Here is a 16,735-nt window from a genome sequence, read left to right as displayed (position 1 = left end):
GGCTGGGTTCAGACAACCGTTAAAAACTCAAGCCAGTTACATACGCAAATTGCAGATGTGACAGATTCCAAGTGCTCGTCCGAATATTGGACAAGTGCCGGAGCCGCCGTTTATTGCCATGCACTAGGCTGGTCCATAAATCAGACCAAAGCAGTGCACGCTGTGATTTTTTTTTCACACAGATATGATGGTTGTCATCTGTTCCTGTCTTATGTGATATAAAATCGAATAGCACACCTGATGTATACACTAGTCTGAACGAGACCTAAGGGTATGTTCACACGCAGTGGCTTTTGAAATCTGTAGCATGTCAATTCTTTCAGCGTTATTTCACCTATAGAAAGCAATGACCACGTGCAAAAACATAACAAAAAAACACAACAAACATCTTTGCAGCGTTTTTTGCTGCAGATTTGGTGACTAAAACTAACTTTATTAAACATGTACTGCGGTCAGAGCACACGTAATCAGCACCCAAAAGAAAGCAGCAGAAACGCCACAAAACCTGTATTTTGAATGGAGCATTTTTACTGAAAAGAGAGAAGGTTTTGGCTGCAGAAAAAAACTACCACGTGTGAACATAGCTTAAATCTGACAAATATTGTGCTTTCTTTTCTGAGCATTCCTTAGGGTGCTCTGACATTGTGTTTAGGCCCCCGTTCAGTGGCCCTGTTGGGGTGTACGTTCAAACCCCCACAAAACAGGATTCGGACTTATGTGCGGACGGTGCCATCGATTATAATGGTGCCGACAGGGTGAATGTGTGCTCTGCAGTTGTACTGAAAAATGGAGAAAAAAAATCCAAGTGGCGTGCATTTGAAAAAACAAAACAAAGAACCAGTAATTTTGATATTTTGTTGTTACCAAGTTAAGTTCACTTTGCGGTTATGTCAAAAATCACATTTTCATAGTAATGCAAAAAAAAAAAAAAACTTAAAGAAAAAAATAATAGCATTGTAGGAGGACTATTTATGTTGCGTGAGCAGTTTTATTGTATGCATCAGCTATAAATGTATGGTGGAGGTTTTTAAGGTTTTAATGGAAAGAAGGGAGTACAGGTCCATTTACACAGACTGACTGGTGGCACGATACAACCACTGATAGGTAAACTTTTACCAGTCGGTAGTCGTTTCACTGCCTGTTTACACAAACAGACCAAAGTAAATGATGCGCACTAGGCAATCTATACTCTGTCAGTGCATATAGGCTGCCATAGTGCTTGGCAGGGTGAGTCCTGTTTACACAGGGTGATGCACCGCCAAGAATAATGCTCTTTTATGCTGCAAAAAAGTATTTCACCCAATGAACGAACGTTTTGCTTGTTCATTGGGCGATTATCTTGCTGTGTAAACAGGCTGCCAATCAGGAAAAGAGCATTTTTAATAAGCCAACAGACACCTCAAGCCATGGCGTATGTCCCATGGGAACAAAAGGATCAGGCTTTGAAAGGATGATGCCTATTCCAAAGACATATTGTCTGATGTTGGAGATATTTGTTGGACAAACCCATTGATTTCGGATTGTGTATGGTCTTAGGTATATTGACACAGTAAGGTTTTTCTAAAGCAAAAATGTTTTTTTCTTTTGGGATTTGAAAAAAAAAAAGGTGGTTGCTATTTTTTTTTTTAAATTGGAAAAAGGCAGACTCCTCTTTTCTAGTCCTGGAAATCCCGTTGAGTGGAGACTTGTCTTCTTGGAGAGCCAGGTTATAAATACATAAAATATCCTTGCCCATAATCCTATTGAAGGAAAACATTTCTGAACCGATCACCCGATATGCAAGAGAATTCCCTTGTGTTAGAGGTTCGAGTAACAGACAAAACTTTGGCGGGTGGCCTTTCCTATCCATTGTCTCTCTGTTAAAAAGAATCTGTAAGCATGATTTAGGAGTTAAAACACTGAATTCTGGGATATGTCACTTATCAGGCGGTGTGCGGTTTACTTAAAACATTCATTGTATCATCAGGATATTAATCACTGCCTCCTGCTAAGCAGCTCACTGTCAGTAGGCAATGTACCGTATTTTTCGAACCATAAGACGCACTTTTCCCCAAAAAATTTGGGAGGAAAATGGGGGGTGCGTCTTATGGTCCGAACGCAACTTACCGGATAGTTGCGGTGGTGGTGGAGCGGGATCGTAGGGCCCACCATTCCCTCCCTCAGGCACTCGGTGGCGGCAGCAGCAGAAGAGGCGAGATGCTGCGGGGCCGGTGTCTGGCTGGCGGTGGGGAAGTAGAGCGGCATGGGCTGCTTTCCGGTGGCCACGGCCATCTTCCTGAAGCCGTGATCTACAGGAAAATGGCCGCCCAAGCTGGCGTAGACTGGGAGCTCGGGCCGCCGGGTTCCTGAAGGAGGGAACGGAGGGTCTTGCGATCCTGCTTCACCACCAACGCAACTCCCCGCTGCTGGAGCACCGCCTTCTCGCACCCAGAGTCCACAACATACCTCCACTTCTGCCAGCTTACTTAAGGACACTGCCTCCTGTGACCCCCCCCCCCCCCCCGCTCCACAGGTAAGATACTGTACCTATTCAGACTATAAGACGGACCCCCATCTTATAAAAAAAATTTTTTCCTATTTTCCACCCCAAAATTTGGGGTGCATCTTATAGTCCAAAAATTACAGTACATAGAGAGCCTGCTGAGAGCAGGGTTAGCTTTCTGAGCTCTGCTACATTCTACATCCAAGAACTCTGATTTATCACAGTGGCTGCACCCAGTAAACTAAGTGATACATCGCTGAAATCAGGGTATATTTTCCTAGTTTATGATGCTCTCATATGAGGTAGCAAAAACCTTCTCTGACAGATTCCCTTCAACACTGATGTAAGGAGTAAGGTTTTTATGTAGGTGCCAAAAATCTAGAGCAGTCATCCCTTGGCCTGCACCAGAAGCACTGGTGTCCCTCATGAACTCCCACCCATCCACAGTAACTCTTCTCCCAGGTTTGGACAGCTCCTTTTCACGTCCTTCTAATAGCGGGGCCCTTAGTTGGCCCCTGCAGCCATATAAGCTGGAACAATAATCCTTCAGTCCAAGCATTTCACGGATACCCTACAATAAGTTTAAGGGGTTCCTGCATTATGAACGCTGGTTAAATTGCAACTCTCTCAAATCACACAGTACGAATGTAGATGAATTGCGGACGAGTCCTAATACCTGGGGCAGTGGTTGCTTTATTTCAGGTATCAATAGTGGTCACTTGTCAAGAGACATAGAGATATCCGACCCGACATAAACCTCAAAATTATAATTGCACAAATCTAAAAGGGATTTTTATAAAAGTGCTCAAAAGTGGAGTTCCTCTTTAAGGCCACGTGCACATATTGAGTATTTGGTCAATATTTACTTCAGTATTGTAAGCCAAAACCAGGAGTAGGTGATAAATACAGAAGTGATGATGTGTTTCTATTATACTTTCCCTCTGATTGTTCCACTCCTGATTTTAGCTTACAAATTCTGAAGTAAAAAACTGACCAAATACTGAACGTGTGCACGTGCCCTAAGTCTCAAATATTACAACACTAACATTAGTTCATTTTAGGCGAATCTTCGCACATATGATTTTGAAATGAGTAAGGTCTGAAATATTTCCCTTGAAGAAGAATATACAAATGAAAGTCAGAAAATAAATGAATAATTAGTGAAAATTAACCATAGTAGATATTTATTCTACTTAAAAAATTAATATTTACATTTGTAATGTTCAGTGATATTCTTCCATATAAAACTCTGATATACACAAACATGAGCGCTCGTTTTGTTCCCTCCAATTCCTGAATGGAGATCATGAACTTAAAAATTTCTATGCAATAAGCTTTGTTATTGTGGTACCACTAACTGTATGTAATTATGAGAAAAGAGTGTACTTATTGGGCATCAGGGAGTTAAAACTTAAAAGATGTCCAGGATTTGAAAAAACAATTTGTCAAAGAAGCACCACACCTGTCTACAGGTTGTGTGTCTTACTGCACCTCATCCCCTTTTATATCAAGACAGTCAAGCTGCAATATCAAAAAACCCAGACAGGAGTGGTGCTCTTTTTTAATTAAGCAGACATATTTTCTATTCTTTAAATGTTGGGACAATCCCTTTAAAACGGCATGCGTCTCCTCCCACATTCCTATTATTGTATTGCATATGATGTGCTAATGGAAAAAAGGGCCACCAGGATGTGTATCAACTCCCTGGGTTAACTCAATGCATTAACCTTCGGTCAAAATTGTATCCCGACTAGCAGCATTAGATAAATTCCATGGTGTATAGATGAAGAAATGCTCCTGACGTTTCCTTACGAATTTATAGGTATCTACAGGTACAGCCCTATACTTAGTGTAGGGCTCTATTGTTTTAAACCAGAAAATTACAATGAGTTATTAAACTGCTGGAGAACATAAGTATAAACTCTCGTGTTACATATAATTGCCACCTTCTATCCAGAACTAGGGTAGAAAAAATGAACATATACAAAAGCTATACATATTGGGGGTGGGAACAAAAAGACGAGGGCCGGCATCATATTTTCCCAGTAGCTGTAGACCAGTGTGTGTGACAGAAAATCTTCTTGACCTTTGATTGGGGGAAGTGACATGCATATTTATTTATTTATTTTATATATATATATATATATATATATATATATATATATATATATATATAAAAAAAAATGACACTATATATGTACACATATATACATATGCTTCTTGCCATTTAAAAAGTTCATCACGTATGATTCGAAGACGCAGGCTCATTTGTTGTGCACTTGGAAGAGTCTCTTGATCGATCGCTTTTACAGTCTTTGTTGTTCTCACTGCTTTTGCTGCGAAGGGTGCGATCTCGTCCTCTATCTCTGTCCCGTTCTCTTGTTCTGTCTCGATCTCTTTCTCGTTCACGGTCTCGATCCCTCTCCCTGTCTCTATCACGATCCCTACTTCGAGACCTATCCCGATCCCTACTCCTTGATCGATCTCTACGTCTATATGAATCTCTATCACGATCTCTATGCCGGTCTCGGTCTCTCTCTCTATCACGATCTCTCTCCCGCTCTCGTTCCCTTTCTCTGTCAATATCTCTGTCCCTATCTCGTTCTCTGTCCCTATCTCGTTCTCTGTCTCTCTCTCGCTCCCTTTCTCGCTCCCTGTCTCTTTCTCTTCCTCTGTCCCGATCTCGGATTCTGTCTCTATCCCTGGTTCTATCCCATTCTCGCTTTTCTAATTCTTTATCTCCATCTCTGTTTTTTTCCAAGTCTCGATTTGACTCTCTTGTTCTTGGTCGATCAAAATCTCGGTTTCTTTCAAAATTTCTCTCTCTGTTCCAGTTTCTACCACGGTCTCTATCCCACTGTACATCAGTTTCTCTTTCCCTTCTTCTCTCTTCAAACCCTTGATTTGATGCATGTTCAGATTGTTCTGGTTCATTAGGTCCTTCAAAGTTTCGAGGTCTTCCCTCTAAACCTTGACTGCGGTGGTCTTTATTTGGTCTGAAGCTGTTAGATCCCCAGTGATCTGGATCTTGCCTATGTTCTGTAAAATCCTTATGGGAATCCGAGTCAGGCTTGTCCCAGTTTTCACTTCTGAGAAGAGGCAGAACTGTTGGAAGCTCAAGCAAAGGACGAGGTCTCGCTTGTTGAGGTTCCGAAAATCTAGATGGTGCTGGACCTCGCTGTCCACTGTAAGGTATTGGAGCAGAAACTCGTTGATTGGGAAGTACAGGTGGTGATTTGGTATTGGGATCGTCTAACAAATGAGGTGAAGTAACTCTCGGGCCAGGATAGTTACCTGAACCCCGTAAGTCATCAAATTCATTTCGATATTGTCCTCTTGGAGGGAAGTGAGAAGGTGCAAGTGCTCTAAACGATCCCTGAATTTGTGTACTTCTAGCTGTTCTAAGTGGACCATCAAAATTGAATGGTTGTGTTCGTCCTATTAATGGACCATCAAATCTTGTACCAACATCATATCTAGGTGGTCCATCAAACCTTAAAGGAGCATCAGCTTGCCCACTAAAACGAGAATCTTCAAATTCTAAATGTGGACTGTTTTGTCTGTCAAATCTAGGTGGTGACTGTCCCTTTTGGGTGGAAAAAGGATTAAGAGGTACTCTGTCTCTAAAGGGGTGAAGTGGTTGGTGACGAAAATGCTCAGACATAACAGACCCAAGTCCTTTTTTCTCAAGGTTTTGTTCAGACGGAAGGCCACCATATCCTTCTAAATCAGTTGGAAATTTGTCTTCAGAAAACATGGAGGATGGCCTTAATCCTGCATTAGCTATTGGCAGTGGTCTCTGTTCACCAAACAGTGGTGATATGTCATGTTGTGGTGGACCCAGTACCAAATTATTAACAAGAGGAAGATGTCTACTTTCAGACTCCTCCATAAAGGAGGCTGCCTGGCTCTTTTTTTGTGCAAAAATAGTTTCCAGTGAAGGTTCAAGATGATCAGGCAGATTTCCTTGAGGAAGAACATGGCTATCAAAATTCTGAGAGTCCATGACCCATGCTGGCTCTTGTACTGAAGGAAAACACATTGTGTTGCTAGCAGTAAAAGGGGGAGTCTGCAATAATGGTGGAATACCTTCAGGTGTTGGTAATAGTACCTTGCGTGGGGGTTTAGGCATATCTTTTGAACTTTCAGATGTTAAAGCCGCAGCTTGTACATTATTCCAAGGTGCATCATCCTCTTGCTTAAGATTTTTCTCATTGTCAAGAATGACGTCACTAGTTTGCTCAGAGACGTCCAGACAAACTAACCGATTTGTCTCTTCCTCCGCACTGAAAAATGGCTTTTCTACCGGGATAGACATACTGGGTTCAGGTGAAAGTGGTTCAGCTTTTTTCTCACTTGGAAACGGTTTGCTCGGATCATCATCAATGTCTACATACATTCCTTTTGTTGCGGCTTGTCGAGGATCTCTGGCTTGTCTAGGATCTCTGCCGGTACTCATAAACGGTTCTGAAGTTGCACTCATGGCAGCATTAATTGTACTTGACTCTCGCTGGAAGAATTCATTCTTAATTATAGAAGATTTTGGAGGAGGTGACATTAACGCATCAGAGACAGAGAAATGAGCCATAGACACACCTACAGCTGCTCTTTGCTGCCTCAGAGCTTCTTCCTGTTCTTCCAGTTGTCTTTTTTGCTCTTCTATCTGCTTGTTCAGTTCCTCTAACATTTTTTGTTGTTCCACGAGGGTCGATGAATCAGAAGTATTGCTCAAAAACTCTGCTCCTACTTCCACAGGTGGCTTGATTTTACTTGCCGCAGTCATTCTATTAGGCAAATCATCGACAGGAACTTTAGCTTCTTCCAAGATTGTTTCATCCTCTGGATCATAGGCTTCTTCATCATATAAATTTTCACAAGGCTGTTCTGGTTCATAGGGAGTTTCATTATCATCGTCAACTTCTGAAGAATCAAATGCTTTTTCTGGATCATACTCTTCTTCTGGATCATACGGCCTATCGTTATCTTCCTCTTCTGAAGCTTTTTCTTTTGTCAATTGACCAAACTGCTGCACAATGGGGTCTACAAACCCTCTTTCAGATACAGGCTCTACATTAGTGCTGCTTTTAACAGCAGTTACTGTTGGAGTACTTGAAGTATCAGCGTTATCAGATGCTTTTCTAAAGAGTGTCTTCAAAATGTGCTCTAGTGGCGTTGAAGTCTTTGATGTTGATGCAGATTGTTCAGCTGTTGGTGGAGAGTTATGGGTAGTATTGGCTGCAGAGAGTGCATCGGCTCTAGAAGATGGCAGAGTAACAGCAGGAGGAGCTACTTTTGCAACAGATTCTGTAATAGGAGGAGGGGATCCTGGCGGTGTGGTGCTTTGAATGACATCACTTGAGTATGACTGAAATTTCTGGGGTTTCTTTTCTACTTGAGAAGGGACTGGTATTTTTGTAAAATTTAAGATATCCATCTCTTCCTGGCTTGGAGCTTTGATTCGCTTTTCTTCTACTTTATCTGGTTCACTTGGAACTGGGCGCTTGTTTCTCTGACAAATGACCAATCCCAGGATCAAGTTTGGACGTGTTGATTCAAGGCCTATAATCACAAAATGAGAGATTACATAAAAAAAGGTGCATTTTGCCGTGGTCCCTATTACATTATGCTAAAAATGTCCTCTAATGACTGTGCACATTTTATACAAGTATATAGGAAGCATGTACAGGCAGGCTCAACGGGTTAACTGCATGTGAAAATAGGAAGTATGGGGCAATTATAAATCTGCGGTCAGTGGCAGAGCAGCTGTACAAGAGTATATGTAATTAATTTACTGTTCTAGCCAATGTCCATCAGGTCTTCTCCAGGCGCTCAGCTTTAGTTATAGCAGGAACCAGGAAAAAGGAGCCAGAAATTAAATTCTTCGGATATGTGGAATTCCCTCATGCCTTTATTACTTGGATTTTTAATACAGTAGTTAGTGAAATGCAAGTATTGAGATGGCAGATTTGTTGAAGAATCTTCTGCAATAGAAAATCTGTTCCGCTTATGAAAAGCAAATGGATTTTTAAAAAGTCCAGTTAAGACGAATGGAACAGTTGCTGAAATTTACGCAATTAATCTGACAAGTGCGAATATTCCCTTACTAAATTGTAGTATTCAATAGTTAAAACTAAAATAGTGAATGTAATGATTAAGGCACATAGGTCTATGAATGGTCTAATTATGCCCACATTGACTGCATGTGATCTAACTAAGGCATCATTGTAGTGCCTGGTATGAGTTTGCAACACTTGCATAATAAAAGATCTTCCCTTGTAGTCATCGATGTTCAAGGCGTGAGGAATATCTCAAACATGTAGCTTTTGTGATGTGCTTATGCTTATTCCCGATTATCTCATTGTGTTACAGCAGTGTGGTGAGATACTGTTCCTTTAATATTTTTTTGATGTGTGTTTTCAGTGGCTCTGTAGTCTACGATTGTAGTTTTTCCATTTGAGGTTCTACAGGCTGATTTTGGACAGATGAATCGAGTACGAGGTCTTCCAAAGCGGCGCCAGTGAAGAGCAGATTCAAACGTCGAATGTTGCACAGAGGCTTATTTAGAGGACCAATGTCTTTAGCTGCTCGTATACGTGACACTTTTCAACATTTATAGGCCTGTGTCTGCAAGTGGATGTAACGTAAATTTCTGAAGTTAACCAGACAATGACCACGTTTTGCAAAAATCGTTTATTACAATTTCTTTTGAAAAAAAGGAGACAAGGGACATAAAACAGCAGGACATTTCTGGTCATAGGAGCAGCACAGGATCAATACTTACCTCAACCGTTGTCTAAAAGATGTGAATAAAGGTTTTTTGTTTTTTTCTTTAAAGCACAAGCGTCTTACCTGGTCCCTCAAAGGGCAAGAGTTTTGATGGAATTGGGTCCTTTGCACTTAATGGGATGAGATAAAGGTCCTTGATGTGTCTGTTGTTGTTGGCGACGACTCCGAAACGACCGCGGCTACTAAAGTAGGAGTAAAGGGAGATGTACGCAACCTCTTCCTCTTCTGTGGCAGGGTGAAAACGGATCAAAGACAGTTCCTAAAAACCGAGAACACAATACTGATGCTCAAATGCCTAGGGTTCCTTTAATCAGATATCAGCGGGTCCGCATAAACGTCAGACTATTAGATTTTCCAGATTAGATGGTCACCATGCCTACCTTTGACAAAGAGGACTTCAGTTTGCCTACATAATCCCATACAGTTTTTGGAGAGATTCTACCACCTATATGGATGGTGTCTGGCAAGTCCTAAAGTAAACAGACATGAGAGCATTATATACCAAATATTTGAAGCCTATGGATTATTAAAATAGCAATTTATACAGACAAAAGACTGAATACAAACCTCATTCAAATACTCGATAGAGCCAGAGACGGGGAATGCCTTGGTAACAAACTTGGCCACCGACTGCATGTTTATGAATCCTTTCCATATCGGACTCATGCGAGAGAGGAAAAGGGCTGTATCTCCATCTTGATTTGACCGGATATCTGACAAGCTGTAAAGATGTAACCATGAAAAGGTCAGCAAGCTGCAGTGATAAAGATACAAATGATTAAAGGCCAATGAGATTGGGCCAGCACAAGGTTCATAGCAATTAAGAACTCCCTGAATCTGTTCATGTTATCTAAAGCGTTGCCCGCTGCCTACAGATGTGCAGCCTCTGTGCAAACGAAGTAATCATCAAATCACTCTGTGTTATGTCTTCTAATCTTCTATATCTGCAAATTACTACTCCCATCAGATCTAGTGAAGGCAAAATCTAAGCATAACGGGCTCTTTTCCTGGACCATAGCTAAAGCATTGCATTACACCCATCTATAGACTGATGAGCTACAATGTGAGAAGATTCAGATCCTCTCCATGTTGTGGGCAATACCACAACCCTAGGAGTAGGTTATAACACCCACATAGGGCAATATACAGAGACTTTGTTCATGCCTCGCTCATTTTCTCATAGGCTTGGCGATATGTATTGCAGTGGTCTTCTTACGAGAATGATGTGCAGGATAGACATAGAATTTGATACTGTCTGAGGATGTGTTCTCTTTATGAAAGGTTTCCCTGCTTGCCTTTGATTGGGTACACCTCTGTATTTGGAAATGTATGGCTTTTTCTGGTTTGATATATTTAAATGCCCTCCCAACAGGCCAAAAATAAAGCCCTTTGTAAGGCTTGATCCAGAGAGTCATAAGACAAATGCATTTACCTTATGATCACATTAACATGCACCATCATAGTGTGAATCAGCTGAACTTGCCTTGTAGGCAAGGGTTCATGTCTTGTGACCATAACATACGTGCATAGCGGAAATATGATTTCAGCCTAAAGTTAGATTTCAATTTGACAAACATATTAGGCGGTCTGCAATCGCTGTGGATCTGCTGGCCAGCATTTTGGTCTTGAAGTAGTACCACAGGAGGAGCTGCCAAATATGGGACGGATTCAAAACCTGAAGAAAGCAGTGATAGCTTAGGCTGCATTCAACATGGTTGTTTTAGGATGGGGAAAAAAAATATATCAAAAAGGAGCGCAGGAAGAAGGTTTCTCATTTAAAAAAAAGAAGAAAAAAAGATCAATCTTTTGATGTTGTGCAACGGGAGATGTCTTCTTATGTAGAGAGTGGTATATATTAATGTGACACTATGTACACCTAATGTAAAATGATAGATTTGAACCAATGTTCTACATATTGTATGTAATGCTTCATTGTTGTCCAGCCTAACTAGGGGTACACTAAAAATGTCAGCAACATGCACTGTATATGTTCCATAGGAATTTCTGGACTACGCACTTGACATTTGGTGATGAGGATGATAAATATCGGATGTCGGATGTTGTTGGCTTCATCAGAATTGACTTGGGTGCGGTGACGATGGTAGGAGGTAGTGGCAGTGCTGGCGGCGCCTCATCTCGAATGGGTTTAGGGCTCTCCTTTAAGGCAGCAGACATGGCAGAAGGTGACGGCCGACTGATTGCTCTTCTGGGGTCTCTACCAGATACAGTGACTGTGGTGACAGGGTTGGAGGGAGGTTGTGGAGTGGGTAAGATTGGCTCTGGGTGTGGAGGGAAAGGAATGGGGACAGGCACTTTTGCTGCAGCTGTTTCCAGGACAGTCTCATCTGCCGTAGTATCCATGGGCTTTTCAGGTTCTTCCTCAGGGGGTGGAGGTGGCTCATCTACAATCTCTGGTGCAGGTTTTGTTTCAATCCTCTTTGACACAGATGAATTCGTTTTTGGACGCTTATGTGGAGGCTCGTCATCAGAAGGCATCTGACCTGCAGCAAGAGAGAAGGGGAAAAAGCTACTTAAGCATGGAAGACTAGCTTTGGCTAATCGTTTTGTTCTTCTATTGGGCAGGAGAAGAAAAGAATAGTATATAAGCTCCTCACCTGTACATATTTTACAGTTGAGATCAAAAAGATGAGCACGGTGCTGGCTTGTTGTGTCGTTTAACATACTGGTAAACACATCTGGCAGAGCCATGCTACTCTTTTCTGGAGGCCGAGCAGATTCTTGTGGTTCCTAAAGCGGACACAATACATGTCACAATGGATCAATTAATTCTCAAATAAAAAGGATGAAATTGAATTATGTCTGTGCAAGGACAAAACAACCCCTCAAAAAGCGGCTAGTGACTGATTATTACAGCACGTACGCCTATAAACCCGAACAGGGATTATGGATAGAAACCTCTGACAGCCATAGGCTGAAGACATGTGAGAAGTGATTGTTTTGATACGATGACCTCATCTATTCCATTTTTATCTATTACCCACCGTTTCAGTATCTGACATTGGAGGAGATTCCTCCATATCGACTGTGTTCCTGGGAGAGGATTTAATTCCCCCTCGAGACTTGATCTTCAGTATTGCACTCTAATGGAATGAGGGGGAAAAAAAAAAGGCAATTAGACAACAGGTCATATCGGAGGCTAGCAGATCATCACACACATCCGTCAGTGTAGATGAATTTCAAATAAGCGTAAGAATCAGGTGGGCTGTGGTATTAATATCATACTAAATAGTGATATGAAAAAACGCACCGCCTTAGGTCCAGCTTCTTTCCAGGAAGAAAGCTTCTTTGATATGAGGTCTTCAGGTTTTAGCCGCACCAATTTAGGCAATGGGATTTGCTCACGCAGGACTCTGTGAAACAGTCCCTAAAAATAGGATGATTTCTAGTTTACATCTCAAATGTAATATATTAAACACAAAGCACCACACCTTAGGAGTTATATATTAAAGGGATAGTATTAAAGGCTTTTTAGGTTGTACCTGATTTTTTGGATCCTTCAGGTTAAACATGAGGTGTCGGTACTTGCTCTTGTAGCGGTTATCTGTATCCTTAAAGAGGTTGAACATTTCTTTTTCAATGTTAACGGCGATCCTGGTAACTTCACTCTCGGTCATCACCAAGTCATCGCTGTCATTCATCCTGTGTTGAGGTGGAAAGAAAAAAAAGTTTATATTTTTTGTATAGTTACGATATTAAAAGGGGCTCTCTAGTGGATAAATTATCACTTATCCACTGCATAGGTAATAACTTATTGATCGGTGAGGGTCTGACCTGCACAAATTGGTAGAACCCGTTAGAAAGAAGAATGCACATGCTTGACCGCGGCTATTAATTCCTTTTGGGTCTGCAGAGTGCTGCCTTCACCTTTTTCAGACTGCCCCAAAAAGAATGAATGGAGTAGCTTTCAGGCATTTTGTAAATTAGATTAAAAAATCGTATCCCGTCAAGGATAAAAATTCCCCATTGTGCTGACCGGTGAAGATCCCAGCGCTCGGACATTCTCCTGGGGATAGGCGATCATTTTTTTTTTCCACTGGACTACCTCTTTAAGCCTATATAGGGCTGCTAACACATTTCGGGTATTGTAAGGCCAGATTCACACATCCGTGGTTCGCCAGACACTCTACCATTAGCTATTTGTAGAATCTGGATGTAAATCATGTACAGAGCCTGAACACCATGGTCCTGTACACAGTGTATGGGTCGTGCTCAGGTGCTGCTGCGCTTTGCTACTCTTCAAGTAAATGGGAGCGGAGCTGCAGTAACTGAGAATGGTCACTACACAGTGTACAAAGATTGTGGTGTTCTGGCTCCATACACTGTTTACATCCAGACTCCTCAGGATCTACTGATCAGTAGTGGTGTAGTGTCAGACCTCCATGATATGATAATGTCGACTCAATATCATAAGCCTGGAAACCCCTTTAATGAAGCCAATAAGACTGCACAAAAGATAAAAACAGGTCGACAGATGTAGTATCCTTCATCTAAAAGATTAGTGGTAAATTGTCATATCCATGAATGAAAATGTGTTCCATACATCTAAGTAGAGTTGTTTCTGTCAGTCATGCCTAGATTTCTGCAAGCCTTAATCAGCTTAATAGGGACGTTGAAAGAATTTGCAATTTGTAAACAAACCCTATGGCAAGGGCTACTCCACAACCTAAAGGATATGCATTTAGTGATTGTCAATGGGGTGTGTGTGGTGACTAATAATCAATAGCGATCTGGATACAGGTCACTAGCTGCACAACACATTAACCTTAGCCTAATGTACAAGTGTAGGTTCGCCTTTAACTACTGACACTGGATGGGACCAATGGTATTTGTTAAGCCAGGAACAAAAAATTCTGCCAAATGCTAGTCCAGAACTTGCACTGATATGCGGCCATAGCTAACCTTCCACAGAAAACTTAACATCTGTGCACATAGTGGTTTTCTCTAGTCATTTTTAACAGAATCTAGTTATCCCCATCCTTACTGCATAAATCTATTTTGGTCAAAGGTGTTCTGCACAATAGCTCTTAAGCTATGTGCCCACGATGCGTTTTTGGTGCGTATTTGCAGCGCGTAAACGCTCCAGAAACGCATTGCATACCTTATCCCGTGACTTCCTATGACATTCTGCAAGTTCTGTGCACATGGTCAGGATTTTTTCTGAGCAGATTTTACTCGCAGAAAAAATACAGACATGACCAATTCTTGTGCGTTTCTGCATGCGTATTTGCCTATACAATGCATTGGAAAAACGCATGGCAAATACGAATCAAAAACGCATGTAAAAACCGCATGCGTTTATCTGCCAAGGAGATGCAGAAATGCTCAGGAAAATTTCTGCATCGTGGGCACTAAGCCTTACACTGCCTCTAGAGCTGGACGTCAGACATGTTTTCACAAATTTCTAAGACTAGTAAAGACATCAAAGCTTCTTCCCACACCTTTTCAAGAGAATCTCCTTCAGCGACCTCCGAATGTTCTGCCGTATCTGAACATTAGGACCCTGTTGTGAGCTGGATGTTGGCTTGGTGGGCACATTTGATGTTGGTGCAGAGTTTGCGCTGGAAATTGAGGTTGAAGCTGCATAGGAGGGAAAAGTAGATGGCTTTTTGGGCAAGGGGTTTAACGTGGCCTTCACTGGAGCTCCTGAAGACGATGATGGTTGAGTTTTCTTGGGGATTGGGGGTAATTTACTAACAGCAGAAGAACTAGGACTAGGCCCAGGACTAGGCTTGGGTTTGATAGATTTTAGGTTGTTGCTGCTGCTGGTCGCGACTGGTGTTGGTGACGGTTTGATAGGAACCAAGGGTGACAATATCTTCTTTATCATTGGAATTCTTGGTAGAGCGGAGATTGATTTCATTCCTGGGGATGTTGGGGAAGGAGGTGGCTTTTTAATAGGAGGGATTGGAGTCTCTGATTTCTTTTCTGGTTCTTCAACTTTCTCTGTAGCTGAAAGTGAAAAGAAAATGAATGTTAACAATAGAAACAGGACTAACAAGTGAAGACCAATTGGGTTGATGTGGCATAAGGATTGCTATTAAAGAAGAGTGAATGTGGTATTTCCTGTAAGATATAGGTAATAGCACAAAAAGACAGGTCTGCAGACATAACGTACATGGTGTATCATATCTGCAGTTCAGTTTACATACACTATAATGTGTCGTCAGAAGTAGAAGCATACATGGCGTTTTATAAGCACACGGATAATTGCTGCATTAAAGTAACACACCAGTACAATTTCTTTTTGCACATACGGTACTCGCCCATCCATATTTTCAGTTTAATACTAACTCAATTCCATCTATACATATTCCCTTTTCATTATAGAAATTTGGGTCACATGATCTCCAGTCTGACAACCAGTCCAGCGCATGCACTAACGTGTAGACAAGAAGTCAGTATGTGGCTTCCTGTGAACTACAGGATGACATCATCTATTAAAACCCTTGTGGCAGCGCTCCTTATTCCTCTGTATGTCTACCCTACAGCTAAAGATCTAGGTGAAGTGTTCTGAAACTAAAAGAAAAACCTTGCTGTCCATAACAACCAATCATAGGGCAGGTCTCATTTATATCTTGCATTGGTAAAATGAAAGCTGTGCTGTGATTGATTGCTACGGGATACAAAGGCAGTTTTTCCTTAAGACCGCTTAAACTTGCTGATATATTTTCTACTTTATATAAGAGAGTCTGCTGTATATACATCACACAGGATACACCAAGACTGCTGCATATACATGACATAGGAGACACAGACTGCTGTATATGCACATCCTAAAGGATACACAGACTGCTGTATATACACACATCATATAGGATACATTCACTCTGCTGGCTACATCAAGGGACAGGAGCTCTATGTCCCATATCTATCATTGTCAACTATTATATAGGATAAAGAGCAATGTGATGAGACTGTGGCATCATAGGACATAGAGTTTGTATTAGGGGAACCATATACGAGGGGGAAGCAAAAAAAAAAAAAAAAAAAAAAAAAACATATCAGGATGGCAGACAAACCAGACCAACTAAAATAGCTATACACAAAAGTAATACATTATTATTTAATAATAGCCTATGCTGCAATATTATAAACAAAAGAAAACTTGCTGGAGTGCATTTTAAAACTTTAGCCCCCCCCCCCCCCCATAACCTACTATTTCAAAAAGCACCTCACTACTACTAATATGTGTATCTTAGCTCAAACCCATTTTTTCTATCATTAACCATATTAAAAGGTGTCTTACCTTCTGCGAAACATGCAACCATCAAACCCTCTCAGAAAACGGCTGGCCACTGGGACTATTCTAAACAGTGTGATTTTTTTTCAGGCACGTGTTGTGATTGGAGTCACCATTTACCTGTTAAAAATCACGTACATATATGTGATTGCAGGAGTGACCTTGTGTGCAGGTGGTCCAGGAGCCAAGTTCCCTCCAGTCGGGGT

At 41.4% G+C, this 16,735-nt stretch overlaps 1 protein-coding gene across 5 annotated transcripts in view; it reads right to left on the bottom strand.

Moving 5' to 3' along the window:
- Nucleotides 1–3,643: 3,643 nt before the first annotated feature.
- DIDO1 (death inducer-obliterator 1) overlaps nucleotides 3,644–16,735 on the bottom strand; it is a 61,850-nt gene continuing 48,758 nt past the window's right edge. For all 5 annotated transcript variants that reach the window (XM_073682954.1, XM_073682953.1, XM_073682956.1 and 2 more), the window contains 10 exons: nucleotides 14,728–15,238; nucleotides 12,769–12,928; nucleotides 12,537–12,653; nucleotides 12,271–12,369; nucleotides 11,884–12,016; nucleotides 11,286–11,769; nucleotides 9,836–9,989; nucleotides 9,649–9,738; nucleotides 9,332–9,527; nucleotides 3,644–8,041 (listed from right to left, as the gene is read on the bottom strand). In XM_073682954.1, the coding sequence (XP_073539055.1) occupies nucleotides 4,722–8,041; nucleotides 9,332–9,527; nucleotides 9,649–9,738; nucleotides 9,836–9,989; nucleotides 11,286–11,769; nucleotides 11,884–12,016; nucleotides 12,271–12,369; nucleotides 12,537–12,653; nucleotides 12,769–12,928; nucleotides 14,728–15,238 (5,264 nt within the window). In that variant the 3' untranslated portion in view covers nucleotides 3,644–4,721. The remainder of the gene's footprint in view (nucleotides 8,042–9,331; nucleotides 9,528–9,648; nucleotides 9,739–9,835; nucleotides 9,990–11,285; nucleotides 11,770–11,883; nucleotides 12,017–12,270; nucleotides 12,370–12,536; nucleotides 12,654–12,768; nucleotides 12,929–14,727; nucleotides 15,239–16,735) is intronic.

Source organism: Phyllobates terribilis, unplaced genomic scaffold, assembly GCF_046119375.1.
Source record: "Phyllobates terribilis strain yellow unplaced genomic scaffold, ASM4611937v1 Scaffold_5__5_contigs__length_657084704, whole genome shotgun sequence".
Classification (NCBI taxonomy): domain Eukaryota; kingdom Metazoa; phylum Chordata; class Amphibia; order Anura; family Dendrobatidae; genus Phyllobates; species Phyllobates terribilis.
Note: the sequence above shows the minus strand (reverse complement) of the source record. Positions and strands in the feature narration are given on the sequence as shown.